At 39.1% G+C, this 22,091-nt stretch overlaps 1 protein-coding gene across 6 annotated transcripts in view; it reads right to left on the bottom strand.

The window, feature by feature from the left end:
- The window catches only part of LOC125456082 (uncharacterized), an 81,506-nt gene that overhangs the window by 5,789 nt on the left and 53,626 nt on the right, over positions 1-22,091 (bottom strand). For 5 of the 6 annotated variants that reach the window (XR_007248385.2, XR_009446055.1, XM_048538776.2 and 2 more), the window contains exons 14-20: positions 20,758-20,899; positions 13,792-13,938; positions 13,490-13,593; positions 9,722-9,874; positions 7,308-7,391; positions 1,267-1,384; positions 882-1,044 (exon numbers count right to left, since the gene is read on the bottom strand). Coding sequence is in view for 3 of the 6 variants with exons in the window: in XM_048538776.2 (XP_048394733.1) it covers positions 882-1,044; positions 1,267-1,384; positions 7,308-7,391; positions 9,722-9,874; positions 13,490-13,593; positions 13,792-13,938; positions 20,758-20,899 (911 nt within the window). In the remaining 3 variants the exon portion in view is untranslated. Of the gene's footprint in view, positions 1-881; positions 1,045-1,266; positions 1,385-7,307; positions 7,392-9,721; positions 9,875-13,489; positions 13,594-13,791; positions 13,939-20,757; positions 20,900-22,091 lie in introns of those variants that run through there. The other variant, XR_007248386.2, reaches the window with a different exon arrangement.

Below are 22,091 nucleotides of genomic sequence, written 5' to 3'. Positions count from 1 at the left end.
TTTTGCAGGAAGGTGGGTAGGAGGTAGCTGTGGGAGTAGGTGGGCTTGAAATGGACATCGGTTTCTAGCTGGTTGCCTGAGATGGAGACAGAGAGATCCAGGAAGGTGAGGGATGTGTTGGAAATGGTCCAGGTGAACTTGAGGTTGGGGTGGAAGGTGTTGGTGAAGTGGATGAACTGTTCGAGCTCCTCTTGGGAGCACGAGGCGCCGCCGATACAGTCATCAGTGTAACGGAGAAGAGATGGGGTTAATCACATTGCTGTGGGTCTGGAGTCACATGTGGGCCAGACTAGTTGGGGGTAGTAGATTTTCTTTCTTAAAAGGGAATTAGTGAACAAGATGGATTTTTAAGACAATTGCTGTTATGGTAAGCAACATTGAGACGAGCTTTACATTTCAGATTTACTAACTGAATTTAAATTTTATCATTCACTATGGTGAGATTTAAACCCATGTGTCTACAGCACTAACCTGACCCCCTGCAATATTTGCCTAGGAGACTAAGTGAATTATTATTTATTGGCAATATTCATTGCTAATTACAAAGTTAATAATCTAGATTCTAATCATTTAAATTATTTTAAACCGTGTTGATTTTATTAAGCATCTATACCCAGCCTTTCTCCCAACTGAAGATATTCTTCCGGTTAGTGCCGGAGAGTTAATCCTTCAGACATATCTCATTCTTCAGTTAAATGTCCGACTGCCTTAGACTTTTCATGAATACATGCTGCTGACTATTGCAGTCTTCCTGTTCCTCTTTGGCAGTGGATGCTAGATCAGTTGTTAATTTTATATCTCAAATGATGAATAGGTGAAAATAATTAACTACAAGGCATTTCCGTATCTCATCTTTCATTCCAGTTCAGTTTGGTGCTCACCTGTGCATTATTGTTGCTTTTATCAATGTTACCTCGCAGTAATGACCTGGTACTATAAAAGTGATTGGGTAAAACTGGTGATTCTATTTTGTCTATTTCACTTGTAGGGGAATAGTAAATCCTGGAGCCATTCGATATTGGTGGATACTCAATGGTGCCATACCTACAAGAAATAAAATTCCAATCATAAGACTTACTACAGTATGGGAGAAAAGTTTGCTTATGAAGGAAAATAAATTTTGAAATGTGATAAAGAAATACAATTGACCTTTCAGAGTTCAAAACATTTTGTTAATTCTTTGATCTAAATTTGAATTTCAAAATAAAATGCATTTATGCAAATAAAATTAATTATGTTGTTTATGTACCATCTGATAACACTCACTTTAATGGTGAAATAGATGCTAACGTTTCAGAGCATTTATTTGTTGCAGCACTTGAAATTCCAAGGCTGGAAATGAGCGCACGTCTAGTTGATCCTGATGATCCCTCAGAAAAGATTTCTGCATAGTGAGAAACAAACCCGACAGAATTATTAGAAGCAATCTCTGGTTATCTTTTTGAATAGTCCTAACATATAATATGCTATAACTCTAATTTTAATTTGTCTGAATCTAAATTGACTGCAGAATATTTATTTATTTGTTGATTGGATTTTCCTCTGGAGGCAGAAATCAGGTCACATATTCAGTTCCAGGTTGTGAACACAGCTCTGTTTCCAACATGGTGTGAAGCATGCTTTTCACAGGTGTATAGCCTGAAGTTCCCAGATACGGGTCTTCTGCCAGTAAATGACTAGCGTTGGTTAGGGATTTTGAAGTGAGGTGGTGGTGATTAAAGTGGCTGCAGAACAGCAGTGAGGTGATCATATTCTGGCCCAGATGTGGTTGTCATCTGTGCTTGGCGAGAGGATCCTAATTTTCAAATTGACCAGGACAAATAGAGAGCTGAAACATGGGTTGGGTTAGGGAAAGGTTGGATAAGACATTTTATTGCTGTTTGGTAAGTTTTTGTCTAAATGTTTTTGCCTTAACTAAAACCGTTTCAGCGCAGCAACCTTGTTGCTGTCAGGTTGCAGCTGGTTATCTTTAGAGAGCTCCTTACAGCTACTTACCCCCATGATTACCCCGTGAGGTCAGTTGATTTACTCTTAATGAGCTTTGCTGATGACTTCACACTATTCAATTCATGCGGGTAGAAGATGACTTCAATTTGCTAACACATCCCCTTGCTCTCACCCACCCCACCATCCTCAGGAAAATCAAAATTTGTTAATTGTGTTACGAAGCTGGGTAGAGTAATTGTGAAGTGGAAGGCAGAAAGTTAAAATGTGTGGTTCCTTTAAGAGATTTGCACTTGACTGTACTTTGAAAATTAAGAAAAAATGTATGTCTGTGAGCAGCAGTTGAAGTTGCCAGTACAGAGAGCCTCAAAAAGTGAAACAAGAGTATCAAAAAAGCCTCAGAGATAGCAAGAACTGCAGATGCTGCAGTCAGAGACAATACAGTGTGGAGCTGGAGGCCAGGCAGCTTTAGAGGAGCAAGCAAGTTGACCTTTCAGGTTGGGACCGTTCTTCAGAAAATTTCAGAAAAAACATCAACTCTTCTGCTTCTCTGATGCTGCCAGGCCTGCTGTGTTCCTCCAGCTCCACACTATTATCAAAGAAGCCTGATAGGCGGCAGATAAAACACCAGAATTTTGACAACCTGAAACTAATCATATTATAAGAATTTGATTATGTCATTACGGGTATATAAGACGAGGGCATTTGGAAAATCAGGGAGAGCCAACTGCCATCTTAAAGAGAGAGTCGTCCGCCACCTGCCAGACTTGGCACATCAGGGTCCAGATTTTCCTGTCCCAATTGTTACGATGGGGAATGACCAAACCACTCTGGTAATTAAACTAAAACAGAAGCCCCAATCTATTATGACAGGAGTCTTGGTTCCACTCTAATAATTACACCCGAAACACCCAGACTTAGCACCATTCAGCTCTCAGAGAAAGCCCATCTAATTAAATAGCTCAAAGTCCTCATTAAAGAAATTAGAGAGATAAAACATCCCTGACAGCAGAATTAATGAAAGAAAGGCATTTGTGAAGAGGGCGGAGATAACAAAATATTCCAGAAGACAGTCTGTGTGAACTTGGAGAAATGTTATAATTTATTGCTTCTTATTAACTTGGTTTAGATTAGTGGGACTTGTCTTTATTTAAACAGCATTCCAGTAGAATTTAGACCAGGTAGGGAGTAGTTAGCAGTCTATTGGTGGTTGTTGGGTTAAATAAATGTTTCTTGATACTTGTAAAGTGGAAATCAGTGATTTTTTTTTCTTTTAACTGCTTTTTAAAATAAATTATGATGGGAAAGATGAGCTTCTCTGGGTGTTTCAGGGGTAGTTGTTAGAGTGGAACCCCGAATCCTGTCATAATAGATTGGGGCTTCTGTTTTAGTTTAATTACTGGAGTGGTTTGGCCATTCCCCGTCGTAACAATTGGGACAGGAAAATCTGGCCCCTGATATTTATTGCTTCTGAATGACAAAACTGTATAAAATGTAATTGATGGATCCACAAAGGAGGCGTATGGTGATGTATATGTAAATCAGCTTTTAAGATTACTTTGACTCATTTTTGGATTTCTGATCATTATTGTGCAAAGAGGCACTAACACTATCTTTGTATTACTATATTAATTTTTTACTGAACCCATCAGACTGTCACGTCGCTGTGCAATTATGGGTCTGACATTTTAGTTCGTCTCTCAACCATATGGTGTGTAAATTAATTATGGATAATAGTTTGACATACAAAGCCTTCTGAACTCAAACTGAGCAAGTAACCTGATAACTAGCAGCTACACTGTCAAATATGGAATTTTTAAATGCTGAACGTACACGGCATCTGTAAAAAGAACTAAAAGAAATTGTAAGCTTCTAAAAAATAGGAAACTGCCAGGCAGAATACTATAGAGAGAGTTTCTGTGGCTAGTGTGAGGTGTATTTTTTAATTAGTTCTTTTAATTTGATTTCCAACATTTGCAAATTATTTATGTTCTTACACAATTGATTTAATTAAGTTTGGGGAAATACATCTTCATACAGAAAAACATCTTCAAACCTGGATTCTATGTTTTAACTAGTTTTTCTAAAATAAAACATTCTGTGAATGTAACTGTATTGAAATTATAATATTTTATGTTTGACTTGGTGAATAGGAGTCATGTCTAGCACAAAGGAAGATGGTTGTAGTCATTGGAGGCCACTCAACTCAGCTCCAGAACATTTCTGGAGGAGATCCTCAGAGTAGTGTCCTATACCCAGCAATGTTCAGCTGTTTCATCTATTACCTCCCTTCCGTCACAAAAGGGAGAAGTGGGGATGTTCGCCAATGACTACACAATGTTCAGCACCATTTGCTATTCTTCAGATAATGAAGCATTCTTTGTCCAAATACTGCAAGACCTAGGCCATAACTAAGCTTGGGCTGATAAGAGGGGAGTAATATTCACACCACACAAGTGTCAGGCAATGACCAACTCTACCAAAAAAGTTAACCATTACTCTTCACATTCAACTACATTACTATTGCTGAATATTTTACTATCAATATCCTGCAGGTTTCCATTGACCAGAAACTGACCTGGACTAGTCATATAAATAATGTGGCTACAAGACCAAGTCAGAAGCTAGGAATTCAGAAATGTCTAACTGACTCCCTGAGTTCAACAAGCCTGTCCACCATTTACAAGGCATAAGTGTGATGGAACCCTTCCTCTTACCTGGATAAATACAACACTGAGGAAGCTTGACACCATCTAGGAGAAAACAGTCACTTGATTGGTATCACTTCCACAACCACAAACGTTGAGCAGTAGCAGTGTGTACCACCTACAAGATGCACGACAGAAATTCACCAAACCTCCTGAGACAATATCTTCCAAACTCATGACTACTACCATTTAGAAGGATAAGGGCAGCAGATTCTTCATAATATTACCAGCTATAAGTTGCCCTCCAAGAGATAAACCATCCTGACTTGGAAATATACTAACATTCCTTCAGCATTGCTGGGTCAAAATCAACAAGACAGTTCAATGTCACTTTCTCAAGGACATTTAGGGATGGTCAAAAAATACTTGCCCAGGCAGTGATGCCCACATCCTCTGAATGATTAAAAATAATGTCCTTTTAAATCTTGTCACAATACACAGGGATTTAAACCAACTACAGCTTTAAAAATATCACAGACTCAACTGAATTCATTATAAATGTTTCAAAGACAGCTTGAATTGCAGACTGAAGGGTGGATTAAAGTTAAATTTGGCTGAATACTAACTATAATTGTTCAGTTACATTTATGACAGCCAATTATTTTGAATCTATATGGTATTCAAGAAAGACAAATGACGTTAATGCAATCAGTGAAAGAACCATAGACATTTAGGATCGAGGGAGCAAACTATTTGGCCCACTGAGTCCATGCTTTACAAGAATGATTCAAAACTAATTCAGACTGCTGTATCTGTCTTCTTTCCTCTTTAAAGATGCAACAATCTCTGCTTTAATTACAACTTTGTGGAAAAGCATTCATGCTCTCATATAAAGAAATGTCTTCCAACCACTTTTCTCATGCTCACTATGAAAATTTTTAATTGATGGTCCAGTAATGATTCCACTACAGTACACCCAAGCTACTACTTCAATACAGTATCATAGGAATCCTACTGGAGGTACTATCTTTGAGGCTAGATTTGATTGACGGCATCTCAGGGGGTCATAAATCCATTTCCTTTTCCCAGGAATATATCAAGTCAGGTTTCTTTTCCTGTGGACTGGAAAATTTCTGATCTAGGGAGCTGACTGAATGTTTTCTAAACATAATTCCCAATATTAGCCACATATATTACTTTTATCCGAGTTTTTCTTAGAATAGTTAAACCATCTAAATATGTTATTGTTTTATTATACCTCCAAATCTCCTTTAACTGTCAACAAAAACCCTTCGTTAATTTATTCTGTGTTTGTGGCACATATTGCACACTGAAAAAAAAATGCATAGTTCTCTTTCCTTTTACTTAACACGAACCATATAGATGTTGATGTCCAACTGGTAGGATGAAAGTCATCTTGGATGGTAATAGAAAACAAGTTGATAATAGATCTACAATCGGTTTTACATCCTGCTTGATCCCTATTGATTTAAATGGGGGATTGTAAAAGGAGCTGTTTTATATTTATTATTGCTTACTTCGCACTCACACTGATGACCATATCTGATCATTGTCTTCAGTAAATGGAAGATACCAAAATTTATTGGAACCTTGTTCTTATACTCTAAAGTTATGGAATTCACAATAGTGAGTCCCAGAGGCTATAATGTACCAAGCAGAAAATGAGGTGTTTTCCTCTAGCTTGCATTGAGCTTCAATAGAATGTTCTAGCAGGCCCCAGGACAGAAATGTTTGCATCAGAGCAAGGTGATTTATTGAAACGGTAGGCAAGAGGAAGGTTGTGTCATTCCTATGGACAGTGTGGAGGTGTTTTGCAAAGCAGACACTCAATTTGCATTTGGTTTCACTAATGTAAAGACAGCTACAAATATGAGGTGCTGATACAGTAGACTAGATTGAAATAATTTTGCTTTATTTTGCTTTTATGAGCTCCCCCTCCTCCCTCAGCTTCATAATAGAGTAAATGCTTACAGTAACAGCAAGATACCCTTTCAGGTGGATGAGGGACAGGACATCTCAAAATGTACTACCCTCTCTCACCAACCTTTATAAATCTAAAATAAAGACGGTCTTTGCAGCCAATTACCACAGTGAGGGGGGAGCCTCTTCACAGAGAGGCTTCCAACTGTAACTGAACACAGGCAGACATGATGAGTCAGCTTGGGGTGCTTGCCCACCAGTCTGCTATCAGGAGGTAACCTCCAGGAAACTGACTCTTTCCTACCACTGTGGGAACTTGGAGGTGACTGTAAAGTCCAGGTGGCCTTTAGCAATTGATCTTGAAATTCCATTAACAAGACTGGCTCAAGTAAAATGGCCTGGGAACAGGATGGAGACAAGGGACTGATATGTAGGCCAGCAGCACAAAATTCGATGCATACCTGTCATTATTCCTGCTCCTGGTAGCGGCAAAAACTCCACATTTCAAACAGGGTCAGAGAGGAAGGGCCATTTGGTCAAACATTTTATTAAAGGGAAGTACATATTTAAGGAATTAGTAAATATTCACAATGTGATTAATACAAATTAAACTAAATGTTTCAAGAATCAGCTGACATGATTGCTCCTCAAATTCATTTTATTTGTTAAAAAGCAATTCAGTCACTTCTGCTACTAAATAGTCAGAGTTGCAACTCAACTCATACTTATCTGTGGTGCTCATTTATTAGAAAACTTATTTTTCCTTGTACTCACTATGAGGTGCTCTCTTACTGCACAAAAAGCAACTATTCGTTTTCTGTCTATGCAAATTCAGTCCATTTGTTGAAGAGTATAAGCCTGTTGATATAAGAAAAATGAATAATGCACTTTGTTAAACAAAATATTAATAATCATGTCATCTGAAAATGTGCTGTAAAATGTTTCAGCAGATTGCAACATTGTGTTTTCATCTTTCACAAACGGAGTCCATATCAAGTTCTGATAGAATGGAAGTCCATTTGTCTGCCTGGTAGAAATGTTCCAAATGAACTGAATTTCAGCAGTTTCAAGCTATTTTTCAAATATTTACAATTAGGTTCACTCAGTTGACTGAATGGCTGGTTTATGGTGTACAGTAATGCCAAAGGTATGAATTGAATACCCACACTGGCTGAGGCTATCATTAAGGACACTCCTTCTCAACCTCTCCCTTTCCTGAGGCACAGTGACTCTGAGGTTAAACCACCACCAGTTGCCTGTGTTTGGACTATGGCAACTTTATGTATTTACATTCAACGCAAAATGGTGTTATATTTTCAAATTTTCCAAGAGGTTGAACAACTTGGTAATAAAAGTATTACATAAATATGTCTGGTGGCAGTGGGTGTGTGTTTTTCTAAGCTTAATATTAAAGCACAATGTTGAGGTACAGTCTAAGAAGCTCTACTCTGACACTATTAGTTGAAAGGACAAATTGTAGATTGTAGTTTTGACATGTGTGATGGCACAAAATTTCACAAATCTTTTTTATAATATTTGTTCAAGATATATGAGCAGAAAGTTTGATATCATAAACATTTTCTATATTGATTTTTAGGTGTAATTTGTTCATCACAACAGAATAAAAAATGTTTTCCTAGCAGGATACATTGTCCTGTTATATTGCACTTTTAAGTTAGGTATTTTACTTGGATTCAGCACATCCTAACTCTCTCTTCAGATCAATGTCATCTAAAAGCCAAAGTATGTTTTTACCTGCGTGTTATCTAGAAAATCAATGATTAGATCCAGGAAGTGAACAAGATGTTTTGTTACTGGCAATGCAGCACATATAACCTACGAGTTAAGCAATCTAGGTCAAGGTAAATTACAGAATTCAGTAGAAAATAATCTATTCCTGCTTTACCATTCTTTTGAATATGTTAAACAAAAAAGATACATCTCCTTAGTTTATCTCTATTTTCAGAATCATGGTTATTCCTTCGCACACGGTAAAATACTATAGTTAAATGATTGACTTAGTGCAATCTCTTGATTGGCTTCAGGCTGACTCATCCACAAAATTATAGTCACAAAATACACTTTATTAAAAGTTGTCTGAAATGAAATTCTTTTTATTTCATAAAACAATTGAATTTCTACATTAAATGATTGGCCATATTTTGTCAGTTATGCCTGCAGAACTTTGCTGCCTTTGTATTAATCCCAAAAGTCTCACTCAGCTATAATTCCTGTACTCACTGATGAATAGTGTCTCTGAGTCAAGCAATGACTCAAGTTTGAAATTCTCACTCTTGTAAATCCTACCAGGCTCTCACGCTTTTCTGTCTCTGTAATCTCCAGCAGCCTTGCATCCCTTACGATTTTTTGCTCCAATCTGGTATCTTGCATATTCCAAATTTTAATTGCTCCACCATTGCCAGCCACACCATCTCTCCAGTCTAAAACTCTGGAATTCCCTGTCCAGCACAGCAACAATAACTTATATTTACATAGTGCCTTAAACAAAATAAAATATTCCAAAGTGCTTCACAAGAACATGATTAGAAAAATTTGATATTGTCACATTTAAAAAGATTTTAGAATAGATCACCAAAAGCTTGGTCGAAGAAATAGGTTTTCAGGAGCATCAAAATCAGGAAAGTGAGGTAGAAAGTTGTATATAACTAGGGAGGGAATTCTTGAGTTGAAGGCATTGGCAGCTGAAAGCATGACTGCCAGTGTTGGAGTTCAGCAGGTCAGAACTAGAAGAGCGTAGATATCACTGCAGATGATAGGGTTGGAGGAGATTGTGGGGATAGAAATATTACTATGTAGGCAAATGCAACAATAATTCTATGCCAGGAACAACTCATATGCCGCAGTAAGACAAGTCTTTGGAATAGTTGCCTTCTTGATGGCTTATTTTTGAATAATACTTGGCCAGAATATTTTAATTAATCCATAAATTGCCAGTTCATTTACAAAATGCCTTTCTTCCCATTTATCAACTAAGTGGAGTTTTCTGAAACATCTATTCAGTGAAATGGCTCAGATCGTCACCAAATAGTCACCAAAATAACACCTTTTCTCTACATACTAAATATACCTTAACATTAAAATCAAATATTTTACAAATCGGTGATATTATCTTTTGTTTCTATTTGCAAATGAAGGCTCACTATTAGTAGTTTATAATTAAGTATTACCTTTACATGAACCTTTTAACCAAGTCCTGTTTGATTTGTGACCTTCTGAGTAACTTTGTCTATGATGAGCTGTTCTTGTTTTTTCTAAGAAACCTTGTTTTGCATATACAGATACTTGTGTGTCAGAAAAAGGTAGATCTTCCATTTGGTCGTCTGTAATAAGGCAAATTACTAAAATAAATTACTCATCTATAATGAAACTGTTCAGAATTATAGAAAATAACTGCAAAGTTACCATTATTGAGAGCTATATAGTGTTATTTCTAGACAGTCAGTAGTAGGTTACTTTGATGAAATTGTGAAAATGATGGCTCAACAGAATCATTTCTGAATTGTGAATTGCAAGCCTGATATCTTGCAAATTCTTGTGTGCCCCTCGTCGGAAAAGATAGAAATTTCCATTGGGAAAATCAAACCGAGAGTTAAACAACAAGATACTTCATGAAGTCGAAACTCTGGTGTTACTAGCAAGCTATACTGCCTAACAGGTTGTGGAAGATGTAGGAGAGCCAAAGGTAAGTGCAGATTTATCTGTACCATTTATACAATGTTTTGGCAGTGCAAAACTAGCTGAAAACATGATTAGACAGCAATAAAAGTTAAAGAGGAATTACCACGGTGATTGTATAACTTATGTTGTTTCATTTTCTTTGCCTTTAGATAACAAAGCGAGATGCCATTCAGGTGGAAGAGAAGAGAAGAGAAGGAAAAAGAATGAAAATTGTTTTCCATATCTATCCAACGAGCTACATTCTTACCCAAGCCATCATTCACTTATTTCTACTTAGCTGCTCAGAGAAATTCATCTCAAAAAAGAATATAGTTTTGAAAAAGATTTTGTTCTGGACAAGTTACAATATGTAAGGGTTCTGGAGGAATCAGAAGTGATACAGATATTTGAGGTCTTTACTATACAGAATGGTATGATTCTGGATGTGAGTTTGCTCGCTGAGCTGGAAGGTTAGTTTTCAGACGTTTCGTCACCATTCTCGGTCACATCATCAGTAAGCCTCCGACAAAGCGCTGGCGTTATGTCCCACTTTCTATTTATATGTTTAGGTTTCCTTGGGTTGGTGATGTCATTTCCTGTTCTTTTTCTCAGAGGATGGTAGCGTGGCTCCAAATCAATGTGTTTGTTGATGGCGTTCCAGTTGGAATGCCATGCTTCTAGGAATTCTCGTGCGTGTCTCTGTTTGGCTTGTCCTAGGATGGATGTGTTGTCCCAATCAAAGTGGTGTCCTTCCTCATCTGTATGTAAGGATACGAGTGACACTACTTTGATTGGGACAACACATCCATCCTAGGACAAGCCAAACAGAGACACGCACGAGAATTCCTAGAAGCATGGCATTCCAACCGGAACTCCATCAACAAATACATTGATTTGGAGACAATCTACCATCCTCTGAGAAAAAGAACCGGAAATGACATCACCAACCCAAGGAAACCTAAACAGATAATTAGAAGTGGGACATAACGCCAGCGCTTCGTCGGAAGCTCACTGATGATGTTACCTAGAATGGTGACGAAACGTCTGAAAACTACCCTTCCAGCTCAGTGAGCAAACTCACATCCAGAACCTCAACCTGAGCTACAAATCTTCTCAAAACTCACTAGAATGGTATGATCTGTACATGGTTGGAAGAATAATTCCGAATTGGAGGCCTTCTCATTTGTTGCAGCTTTGTACCATGTTATTTCTTCTTCTCCCTATTTCTTGTTTGCTACCTCTATAAAAATGTAGACTCCACAATGTAAAGCTGGGAGGTAAAAGAAATTCCCATTTGTAACTGAAAAAAGACAAACTTGCAGAATCCTTTATGTTTACAAGTGAAAAAGAATTTTTCTGATAACTTCAGCCAATGTTTGTAAACCCAAAAAATGTGACAGTGATCACTTCCTGATTTGACAGTTCACATGGGCAGTTTTAATTTAAGTCAACTGGTAAACCAAATCTTTCAAGGTAGCTGATGTTGCTTATGTTACCCAACTACTTCTGAAATGCAGCAAATATTTTAAAATGTTTAACTCTAGTATATGCCTATGCCACCAATTCCAGTTCCTTAGAACAGAACTGCTTCATAAAGTATTTTGTACTCCACAAGCATGATTTTCCCATTTTCAAACAAGGCATGAAGGCAGTAATGTTGAATGTCAACTAACTTGATATCGATCTCTGAGAAAACATGACTGATTGTGCTCTAATCAGACGCCAGCAGCTTCTGGTTCCTAAAGATCATATGTCATGGCCTACTCCTTAAGGGATCCAAATGCAAGAAGGTGGTTTTTCTTTTGCTTCTCACAGATGGGGCTCACAGGGGAAGTGAGTTGGAAGGGTCGAAGGCAAGGGAGTGGGTGGCTTTCATTGGCTACCACATTGTCCCTCCAATTTTCCCCACAATGGGGCATTTGGATACCACACCCTTAATCCAACAGATCACCATGGTTCCCGAGTCAGGAATCTGGCCACCTTTCTTGCCTACTGGGAAGGCAGGTTATTAGTGAGATTGCAGATTGAGGCCCCCAAATGGTGATGTGACAACTAACTGATAATTCAGGAGCCTTTGCTGGTCGCATGTTGAGAAATTCCCAGTGAATCTTCTCGTGCAAAAACTAACTGACAAGGTGGTGAGAAGATGACAAGTATTTGTCCAGGGACAACTTGCCTAATTATATTTCTCTTTATTTGCCTCTAAGGAGGGAAAAATGCTGCTGCAATTTATAAGAAGTGTCCTTTGCAGTACAAAGTGAGTTATTACTGTAACAACACTGGCGTCTATCCGGAAAATTATATGGAAAATTTCCCAGGTATGTCCTGTCCACAAAAAGCAAGTCAAATCCATTACTGCACCGTCACTCTCCTCTCAATCATTCGTAAAGTGATGGAAAGTGTCATCAACAATGCTATCAAGCAGCACCTGCTTGGCAATAAACTGAATACTGACGGTCAATTTGGGTTCTGCTTGGGCTACTCCACTCCTGACCTCAATACAGCTTTGATTCAAACAGGGACAAAGGAGCCAAATTCCAAAGCAGAAGTGAAAATGATAGCTTTTGACATCAAGGCGTCATTTGACCAAGTGTGGCATCAACAGGCCCTTGAAAAACTGGAATCAATGGGTAACAGGGGGCAAACTCAACACTGGGCCTCAGTGTTTTCTTTCTCATTGACTTCAAAATCAGAAATCACCCTTTCCTCCAAATCCCTTTGCTACATGCAGATCTCAATTTGCTTCCTAGCATCAGCTGCTGGCAGCTTTCTCTCTTAGCACGTTTCCAAGCTGTCCCAGCTCCAGTATTACCCTGCATGTCTTCCCCTGCAACCAAACCCTATGGCAGGAAATATCCCAGTTAAAGATTTCAATTAAGTCAATTCACCTTCCAAAACATATATTTGATTCTGTGTCCAACATGAACCACTCATGAAGCCATCTGAAGATAGCCAGTCTTCATTAAGAATCAGAAAAGGGCCACCGTTGCTTAAACATTTCCCGTTTCTAACTCTGACCTTATTACAGAAATATAGGTCACCCTTTGGATTATAATCATTTTAGTTTGGTTTACCAGCTTCCCACCAGGTACTCCATTATCTTACTTTTAAAAGCCTTCAGTCTCCAGATTAAAAGTTATAGTCCTAAACCATATGAATCATGAAATTAGACATGTTTGCAGAACGTATAGTTCAAGTAGTTTATGTTAGAAAATGTACAACTTCCATGGCAAATCGACAAGGGCATAAGATGACGTGTAAGAATTTAAAACACTCACTTAGTTTTGGATCTGAAACATCTTCATCTCTTCTTTGCCAACTACACGATCTTCTTTTAAGGCCGTTTAAGGTACTGGCAGTTAATTTAACATCCTCCTCACATCTGTTGTTTGAAAGAAAATATGTTAAATGTAAAATAAGCATACAAAACAACTTAATATGAAGAGAATTAATACCATAATCAAAGAATTCATTTGCAGACATTGTTGATACAAAACCGTTATTAAGATTTTCAGTCCAGAAACTTAATAAACAGGCAAACATTGTCATAAATGCCCTCTAACATTATTAATAATTTTACCTTGTAGATGAAAAGTTCTTACTATGGTATGATCTGGTCCTATATTTTTGTTCCTGTGATGGATGTACATTAGACAACTTGGAAAGATTTTCCTCTAACATTTGCTTGAGTTTTGACACTTCATTTTGCAGCTCCAAGATTTCTTCACTTTGGTAAAAGAATAAGTAGACTAATAAATCTCTTTGCATGAGTATATTAACAGCAATACCTTCTTGAGGATACAATAATAAATACATTTGATACTTAGTTGACAAGCTTTAAACCTTCAGGACTCAAACCTACACATCCTCAATTAAAAGGCAGAGTGCACTGCTCAACAGAATGTACACCAGCAACATATTTAGAATAAATCTTCCAGTTCACAAGATAAAAACATCAGGCTAAATCTTAACAGTTGTTTGACCAAATCTGAGTGGCATTAAGTTTTTTGAAGGGTTTCTTGCCAAGAGGCCGAGCAGGATTTCTTGCCCTACTTCACCAAACTTGCCTCATTAATTACTTATGCATCCCTAAGGTGTCTCTCATGTCTGATTTCTGCCCCATCTTGCTACACGCTTTTCCCAGAACAACTCGCCACTCAGCCAATGTCTGGGATTTTACTGGCCTCTTTTGCATCCACACAATCTTTAAAAGCCCAGTGTACACCTAGACAAACATGGACAGTCTGAAGCTGCCATGCATCATGCCTGATATCTGTCCTGGGCTCAACAGGCAGATGGAATTCAGTGCCCTACGTTGTAGGCAGGGTGCTGGAGGTCCTGTTGGATGGAGTGGTGCCCAGCAATGTCCTCCTCAATCCCCATGACCAGCAACGGACCCTACAACACCAGATCCCCATTGTGGTACTGGTCGGAGGTGGCTACCCAAAGTAAAGCAGTGCCAACTGCCTGGAGGAATTTCCAGCAGCGTAGGAAGAAGATCGATATCCTTCTTCACTCTAATGTCTAAGCTCTAACATCTCCCCTCTGATATCTCACATTCACTCTATTTCTCCATTGTCCTCATCTCCCACCAAGGCGCACATTCCACCACTCTCACAACTGCCTGCAACATCTTCCTCTATTCACTCTCACACCAAACCCTGACACCACTAAACCTGTATGTCCTCTGCTCTGCCTGCTCATTTGCTTGGGGCACATCCATATCTGCACCAAAATCAAGTTTTGCCACCCGCAACAAAAACAAAGTTACTGGAACTTGCTGAACTTTTCCAGCAACTTTGTTTTTGTTCCTGATTTACAGAATCCGCAGTTCTTTGGGTTTTTAGTTTTGCCACGTACAATGATTTGCTTAATCTCTGCCTCTTTCTCATTTAAGGAGGAAAACAGCCTATGGTGGGGCATAAAGAACAATGTAAAGGCTACCATTATTCAGCTCCTCACCCCTTATTAGGAGAGGATCTGAATTCTGACCACCCCCTACCATACCCTGGATTTGGACCGGATTGCCCTTGATTTAATGTGCTAGAATCCCTAAGCAAAGGCTTTCTTCATTGTCTTGACTAAGACCTGCTGACGACTGTGACAAACTTCCAGGCTTTGTGTCTGCACTAAATGGCAGAGCAAAACAGTAATATAAGCATTGTATCGCTGGCTGAGAGAAAAATGCACAAAAAACGTAAAGGAAGGCAATGAAAGGCATCAATGTTGTGAGCATTAGGTTGTCTCAAAATGAACGACAGCTGGTGAAGTGATGCAGCCTGGTCCAGGCCATGAGTTGGGTGCAGACATTGATCTTGTTGCAGCATTACAATGATAGTTACCAGTCTAGCACTGCACTAAAGTGCTAAGCAAGAGATGAATCGGAAATGAGGCTGGTACATGTTGGATGCCAACTCTGTAAACCTGGGGTGCATTTGGCAGTACCCATGGAAAGTGCCCTGAGACCACAGTGCCAGGTTTCCAACATGGACGCTATTTGGAGCAACCGATAAGCTGAATCTGCCAGGGGCTCACTCTGGTTTCCTTGTCATGTTTTCCCAATGTCTATCTTGTTTGGTGAATTTATTAAAATAGAGGGCTGAAGATTAATGAGGCTGGTTGTGATATTGGCCAGACATTTAACAAGCAGTAATGACTGTCAATTGGTAACTCACCACTGCATAACAAGAACCTCTCTACATGTGAAAAGTATAGAAGATGGAGAAGGATGATCTCAACTTCAAAACAGACCTCGCTGTATTTATCACCCAACTCTACCACACATCTTGCCATAGTCCATGTCACCTGCTTTTTCAATGCTAATTGGCTGCACCTAATTATTTTTTAAATTACTCCAAGTGTTTCCTTCCATCACTCTACACAGAATTCCATTCCAATTATCCATCACCCTCTGTGCATGATGTGAAAAAAGACTGCAACTCAAAAGAAAAATGCTGCACTTAGTGAAAATCTGAAACAAAAACAGAAAATTCTGGGACTACTTAGCAAGGTTAGCAGCACCTGTGGAGACAGAAACAGAATTAATAGCAGAATATTGCTGTAGTGTGATGTTCTTGCCTGATGGCTGCAGGTCTGGTGAAAACCTGCCTGCTGAACCATAAGCCAATCAGGCAGTGGCAAGGCCACCAACAGACGATTCACTGGAATCAAGAACCAAAGGAAAGAAACTTTCCTTACTCAGAGCTCCAAACCAATCAGAGGCTGGCAGGTTTTGCACTCGGCTCAGCAGTATAGCAAGGAGACTGTGGCTGCTGGAGGAAGAAGACCCAAGATTGAACAGCAACACAGGTAAATAATGTGAGGAGGCTGTGGTTTGCAGAGCGAGGAAGTGGGGTGTCAAGTAGTAAAGACAAGGGGTCGGTTCTCAGCCGCACTCCCCAAGTTCCAACATCTTGATGTTTAGTCTGTTGATCAGGTATTGATTCCCTTTGAAGAACTCCCTGCTCCACTGTTGAAAGTGACAATGTGGCTGCACATTGTCTAACAAACACCTGCCTGCACCTATGTTATTCCCAGCAATGGTGTATTGAGGCTCTTAAATGGTCTTTGGCTTCTTTTTAAGTTCCTCAATTGGCAATGGGGTGTGAAGTTTGACAGTGGGTCTTTCCCACTACAATTTAACTCTGGTAAAGGTAAGAAGATGGTGGTGTTCAGATATGCCAATACCCCACCTAATTAAATGCCCATACTGCATTCAAACTGGCCATCAGAAGTTTCTGTCCACTATTTCAGATCTGTGATCTTTCATTAGAACTGATAAAAGTTACAAATCTACAGCAGAAGTTCCTGCCCATGAGCAGTGTGTGCAATGGTGAGCAATTTGGGGGACTATGAGAATGAACAAATTAGATGCTCAATGTAGAGCACGAAAAAGCCTAATTTTCACCTTACTGTTCCAGCATCTAGATGAGATTCTCACTAGTATGCAGAAACCACCTCATTTTCATGCATCTGCGCCTCTTTATTAGACAATCTCACCTCATTTATATGTAGTTCATGATTCTTGCAGGCACCGGTGACAAACTAGATGATGTTAATTCTCAACTTAAATCTGACGAGTTACCTGACAAATAAACTTCAACAGTTGCTTCTCTGGGCCCCCATGTTTATCTTCATTCACCAACATTTCTTAGCAAGCTGCATGGTGTCATGATTGACCCCATGCTTTGTCCACAGAAGTTGATATTGGAAAATTACCAGTTTTACTAGATTGCTAATCTCAGTCTAACTCAGAAGATACTTCTGCAACTTCCAATACTGCAACTTGGAGCTCACCTTCACTTTACATTGCAGTGGCCCTGCCAGGTCACTGTGTGTCTGGGCATTATACTCATCTTCTAGTTCAGCACAGGATGCATATCCAGATTCTTAGCATATTTTCTTAGCACTCACTTCCTTTGCACCTATTTGGGGTGCTGACAGGATCTCTGCCTTCCCTTTTAGCATGTTGTTGCTTCATTCATAATTTACAGGCTCACAGCACCTCAGCATTCACTCGCTTCTTAGCACAAACAGAAGATCAGGCAGCTGGTCATGATTGCCAGCACTGAATCATCAAACGGGTGAAGATGTTGCTATATGGCACCATGTTACAGCAATGCCACACTTTCGGCAGTTTAGGTGGCAAACAAACTATAGGATCTTCAACCAAATAGCAATGTCTGAAAGTCTAAGGTGAATGGTTCTTATTCAAGTGAAGGGTCCCTCAGACAACAGCATATCCAATCTCAGTCGACAGGATTAACCATGGGCAGCTGGGTACTATGTTGTTCCAGTCTAGGATTAAGGCCATAATCAGTCCTGCAATCCAGCCACTCTCTGGATTACAGGTAGGCAGTTGGAAACCTACAGAGATATGAATCATGAAGTTGGGCAATCCTCAGTTCAATTATCCTCATAAATCAGTCAGGGTGGGCCACAGTTAGTCCTGGGTGTTTGGGCAATAAATTTCAAGGGCGGGGAGGTGGTTATCACAGGTCAGTCCATGCACTGCTGGGGTAAATGGGAAACAAGTTAAACAATTGGAGCCTGGATGCTGGTATGCAATAGGAAAATGACTGTGAAGTGGGTCGACTCCAAATATAAGGATGGGACATGATATAGCCCGGGAGGGTATGGAGTACTGGTGGCAGGGTGGCAAAGTGGTTAGCACTGCTGCCTCACAGTGCCAGCGACCAGGGTTCAATTCCAGCCTTTGGTGACTACAAGGAGCTTGCATGGTGTCCCATGTCTGCATGGGGTGTCTGCTGAATGCTTCGGTTTCCTCCCACAGTCCAAAAATATGCAAGTTAGTTAGATTGGCTAAATTGCCCTGTACTGTCCAGGGATGTGTGGGCTAGGTAGGTTAGTCATGGTAAAAGCCATATGGAGTTACGGGGAGAGGCTGGGTCTGAATGGGATGCTCTTCAGAGGGTCAGTACAGATTTGATGGGCCGAATAGTACCAATCTGCGATGTAGGGATTCTAATGAAAGGCACAGCTTTGCAAGTCAGCACTGCCTTGGTTTCAATGGCAATGTAATAGGCCAGTGGTTGAGGGGAAAATAGGGGATATTGATTATCACAGTAAGGGGTTGATGGGAATGTGAGGGCCTCAAAATTCATGGGGTTGATAGGGACAGCGATATAAAATTCAACATAAAGCATGCAGGGGTTGGGGGACATCCTCACTTTCAGGCACAACCTGTGACCCTCTCCAGGGAAAGCAGGAACTGCGGATGCTGGAGAATCTGAGATAACATGGTATAGAGCTGGATGAACATAGGAGGCCAAGCAGCATCAGAGGAGCAGGAAAGCTGATGTTTCGGGCCTAGACCCTTCTTCAGAAATTTTTCTTTTCTGAAGAAGGGTCGAGGCCCGAAATGTCAGCCTTCCTGCTCCTCTGATGCTGCTTGACCTGCTGTGTTCATCCAGCTCTGCAGCTTGTCATCTCACTTCCTCTCCAGGTGCTGATTTCCCTTTCTCAGCCATTTCCTCCAGCATAGCAGTGAAGCAGCTGACTTTAAATTATATCTCCTAATTTGCAGCGTTTGAACTGGTGCACAGCAAGGTTTTGAAGATAGCACCTATGCCAAAGATGCTGGCAGTGGTGAGCAATTCGCTCTCTGCATAATTCAATGCTGTGTTCCTCCAAAACATGGGAAGATTCAGCCTATAAAGTTTGAGAAAATTAAAGGTGAAAGATGGGAAGAAGAATAAAAGGGACAGCTTGTGATTGGGCAGAGGAAAGGAGACATTAAAATGACAAAAGGTTTCATGGTGAAAAGACCAAAGGAGTAGTAATGGGACAAGAAACAATAGGTGTGCCTAGGGGAAATATGAATTGGCAGGATGGCAGGGGTTAAGGCCTACAGTTTTTGAACACAATATTGAGTCTGGAGGCTGTTAAGTGGCTAGCCTAAAGATGAGGTGCAATTCCTCAGACTTGTGTTGAGCTTCATTGGAACACTGCAGAGGGCCAACACAGAACGATCAGACAGGGCGTAAGGTAGATGGATTGTACAGTTTTTTTGTTACCTTTTTTTTCACTTTGGGCAGAACTTTATGTTTATCTGCATCACATTTTAGCTGCTTGTGCAGTGAACTCACATACTTTGTTTGTTTAACTCAACGTATAATGTCTGGACTTCTTATTTGATTTCCACTACAGCTCCTGGTTTGGCGGAATTTATAAGTCTTATCAGTTTTAGTGGAGTTTCTTAAGTCATTCATGCCTATTAGAAAAGTACTGGTCCCAACTTTGAACTGTTCGACATTCCGCTAACTACTCACCTAATGAGCATTACTCATCTGTTGTTTTCAGCACTCCAGAAAATTTCTCACCCATTTCTGAGTTTTTGATCTGAACTCGCACAATTTTAACTATTAATTTTATGATGTAATTTAGCAAATACCTTTTGGCAGTCCAGTTGCATGTGGTTGAGGGCTTGCAGTTTTATGTCCTAGTTAGGAGCTGAGTTAAATTTTGGCAATTTTTGTGCTTTCTTAAGTAGTGTTAATGTTGGAAGATACAGAAAATTAGTTATTCAATGTAGATATTGGACTGCTATACACAAAATCAAAGATTTTTCAAGAATTTATTTACACTGTATTTGTTATTCAGTATATTTTGTTACATAAAACCAGTAAATGGTATAGATCTATTTACTGTAATTTGACAGATGGCTTTTACATGCATTATATATATTAAACCTCATATTTGGAATTTTTATTACATATTTTACCAAGTATGAATCTAACAGAAAAATGTTTTAATCTTGCGACTTAATTTTAAATGCAATAATTCAACATGGACTGAGCATTTGAAAGATCTAAGAACCAATTATACAGAGATAGATTTCCAGTTGATTAAGTATTTAAAATTAATGCAACCTTTGCTCAGTGGCACTTAGTAAACTATTGATTCACTCATCTAGGAATGTTTATAATAATAGAAATGTAAATGGTTCAAATCCAATTAACGTTTGCTCATAAAGTAAATATAGCTTATCTCAATTTACTTTGTTATTATACAATCTTTCACTTACTTTTTTGTAGGCCACGATTGAGATAATTCTTCATTTTCTTTTTCACCACAATTAGTCTGCTGTAGAAATGTTTTCGATTTACACTGTTGAGGGATTGGTAGCGGTATATGATCCTCTGAGTTCTCAGCGAAAAGGCCCAAGTCTGGGGAACAATTTTGTACAATAGTCATTTCAAATGTAAAGCTTGATTAATAGTAACAGGTAATAGTAATACTGTATATAATATAACGCCGATAGGTCATGCCTCAAGATTACTATCTTGAAGTTAAATGAACAAGAGATGTGACAATTAATTATGTTTTTGAATACTTTTACCATTTTTTCCATTTCTCTTCTGATCACTGTGCGCTATTCTTGTGTTGGGTAGCTGGTTTGATAAGCTATTTTAAAATCTCTGCCTACCCTATTCTAATTAATATGACTTATTTGTTACTTAGTCATAGTGGTGGCAAAGTTCAATTGTCAAGGTATAAAACCAAAAGATATTCTTTCAAGCACGACAAGAATTAGTATTTAGTAAACTGCGGAGGAAAGAATAGAATAACTCCAATACGCTTTCCCTTAACACTTGCAATTACTGAATTATGCAACAAAAACTAACCACATTTATTTTGGTATACCTGTAAAGTATTAAAGGTAATAAAATTAATTATTATTGTTGTATATGATCCCCAAGAAAATTCCTTGAAGACATCACTTTCTCAAAACAGAATAGCTTGAAATCATCAGGTTAAGCTCACAATTAAATCTGAAACAGAAACAGAAATTGCTGGAAAGGCTCAGCAGTTCTGGTGGCATCTGTGAGGGAAAATCAGAGTTAATGTTTTGGGTCTGGTGACTCGTTCTCAGAAAAATTAAATACAATTAAACCTAGTGATATTCTTGGCCAAATTTTCAGTTGAAGTTGAGATCTAGATTGGTAGTGAGCAGGTCAATATTTCCCAGCTAAAATCCTGACCTGAACAATTTCAATTTATTTTATCCATTGAGATGCCACATACATATTTTTAATCATTCTGACCAGATGTGCTGAGACACACCTCCGGAGCACTTGAACTTAAATCCAGGCCCTTCAGCTTGGAGTTAAGGACACTACCAAAGCACCATAAGAGGCCTCCCAAAAAATTTCAAAGAAACAGGACTGGTTTAGGACCACCTGTTTGCTGGCAGGTCACTAGTTATTAAGGCCCCATTCCAAGATGATAGGATTCCTGGTTTGCAGACAGCTTATATTGACTGACAATGTCCGGGTCATTGTGATGGCCCCAAGGTAAGTAGGGTAAGGGAAACCGTGAGTGTCCACATACAATTACAACATTTAGAAGACATTTACT

Source organism: Stegostoma tigrinum, chromosome 8, assembly GCF_030684315.1.
Source record: "Stegostoma tigrinum isolate sSteTig4 chromosome 8, sSteTig4.hap1, whole genome shotgun sequence".
In the NCBI taxonomy this organism is placed as follows: domain Eukaryota; kingdom Metazoa; phylum Chordata; class Chondrichthyes; order Orectolobiformes; family Stegostomatidae; genus Stegostoma; species Stegostoma tigrinum.
The sequence above is the reverse complement of the archived record's forward strand: the minus strand, read 5'-3'. Positions and strand labels throughout refer to the sequence as shown.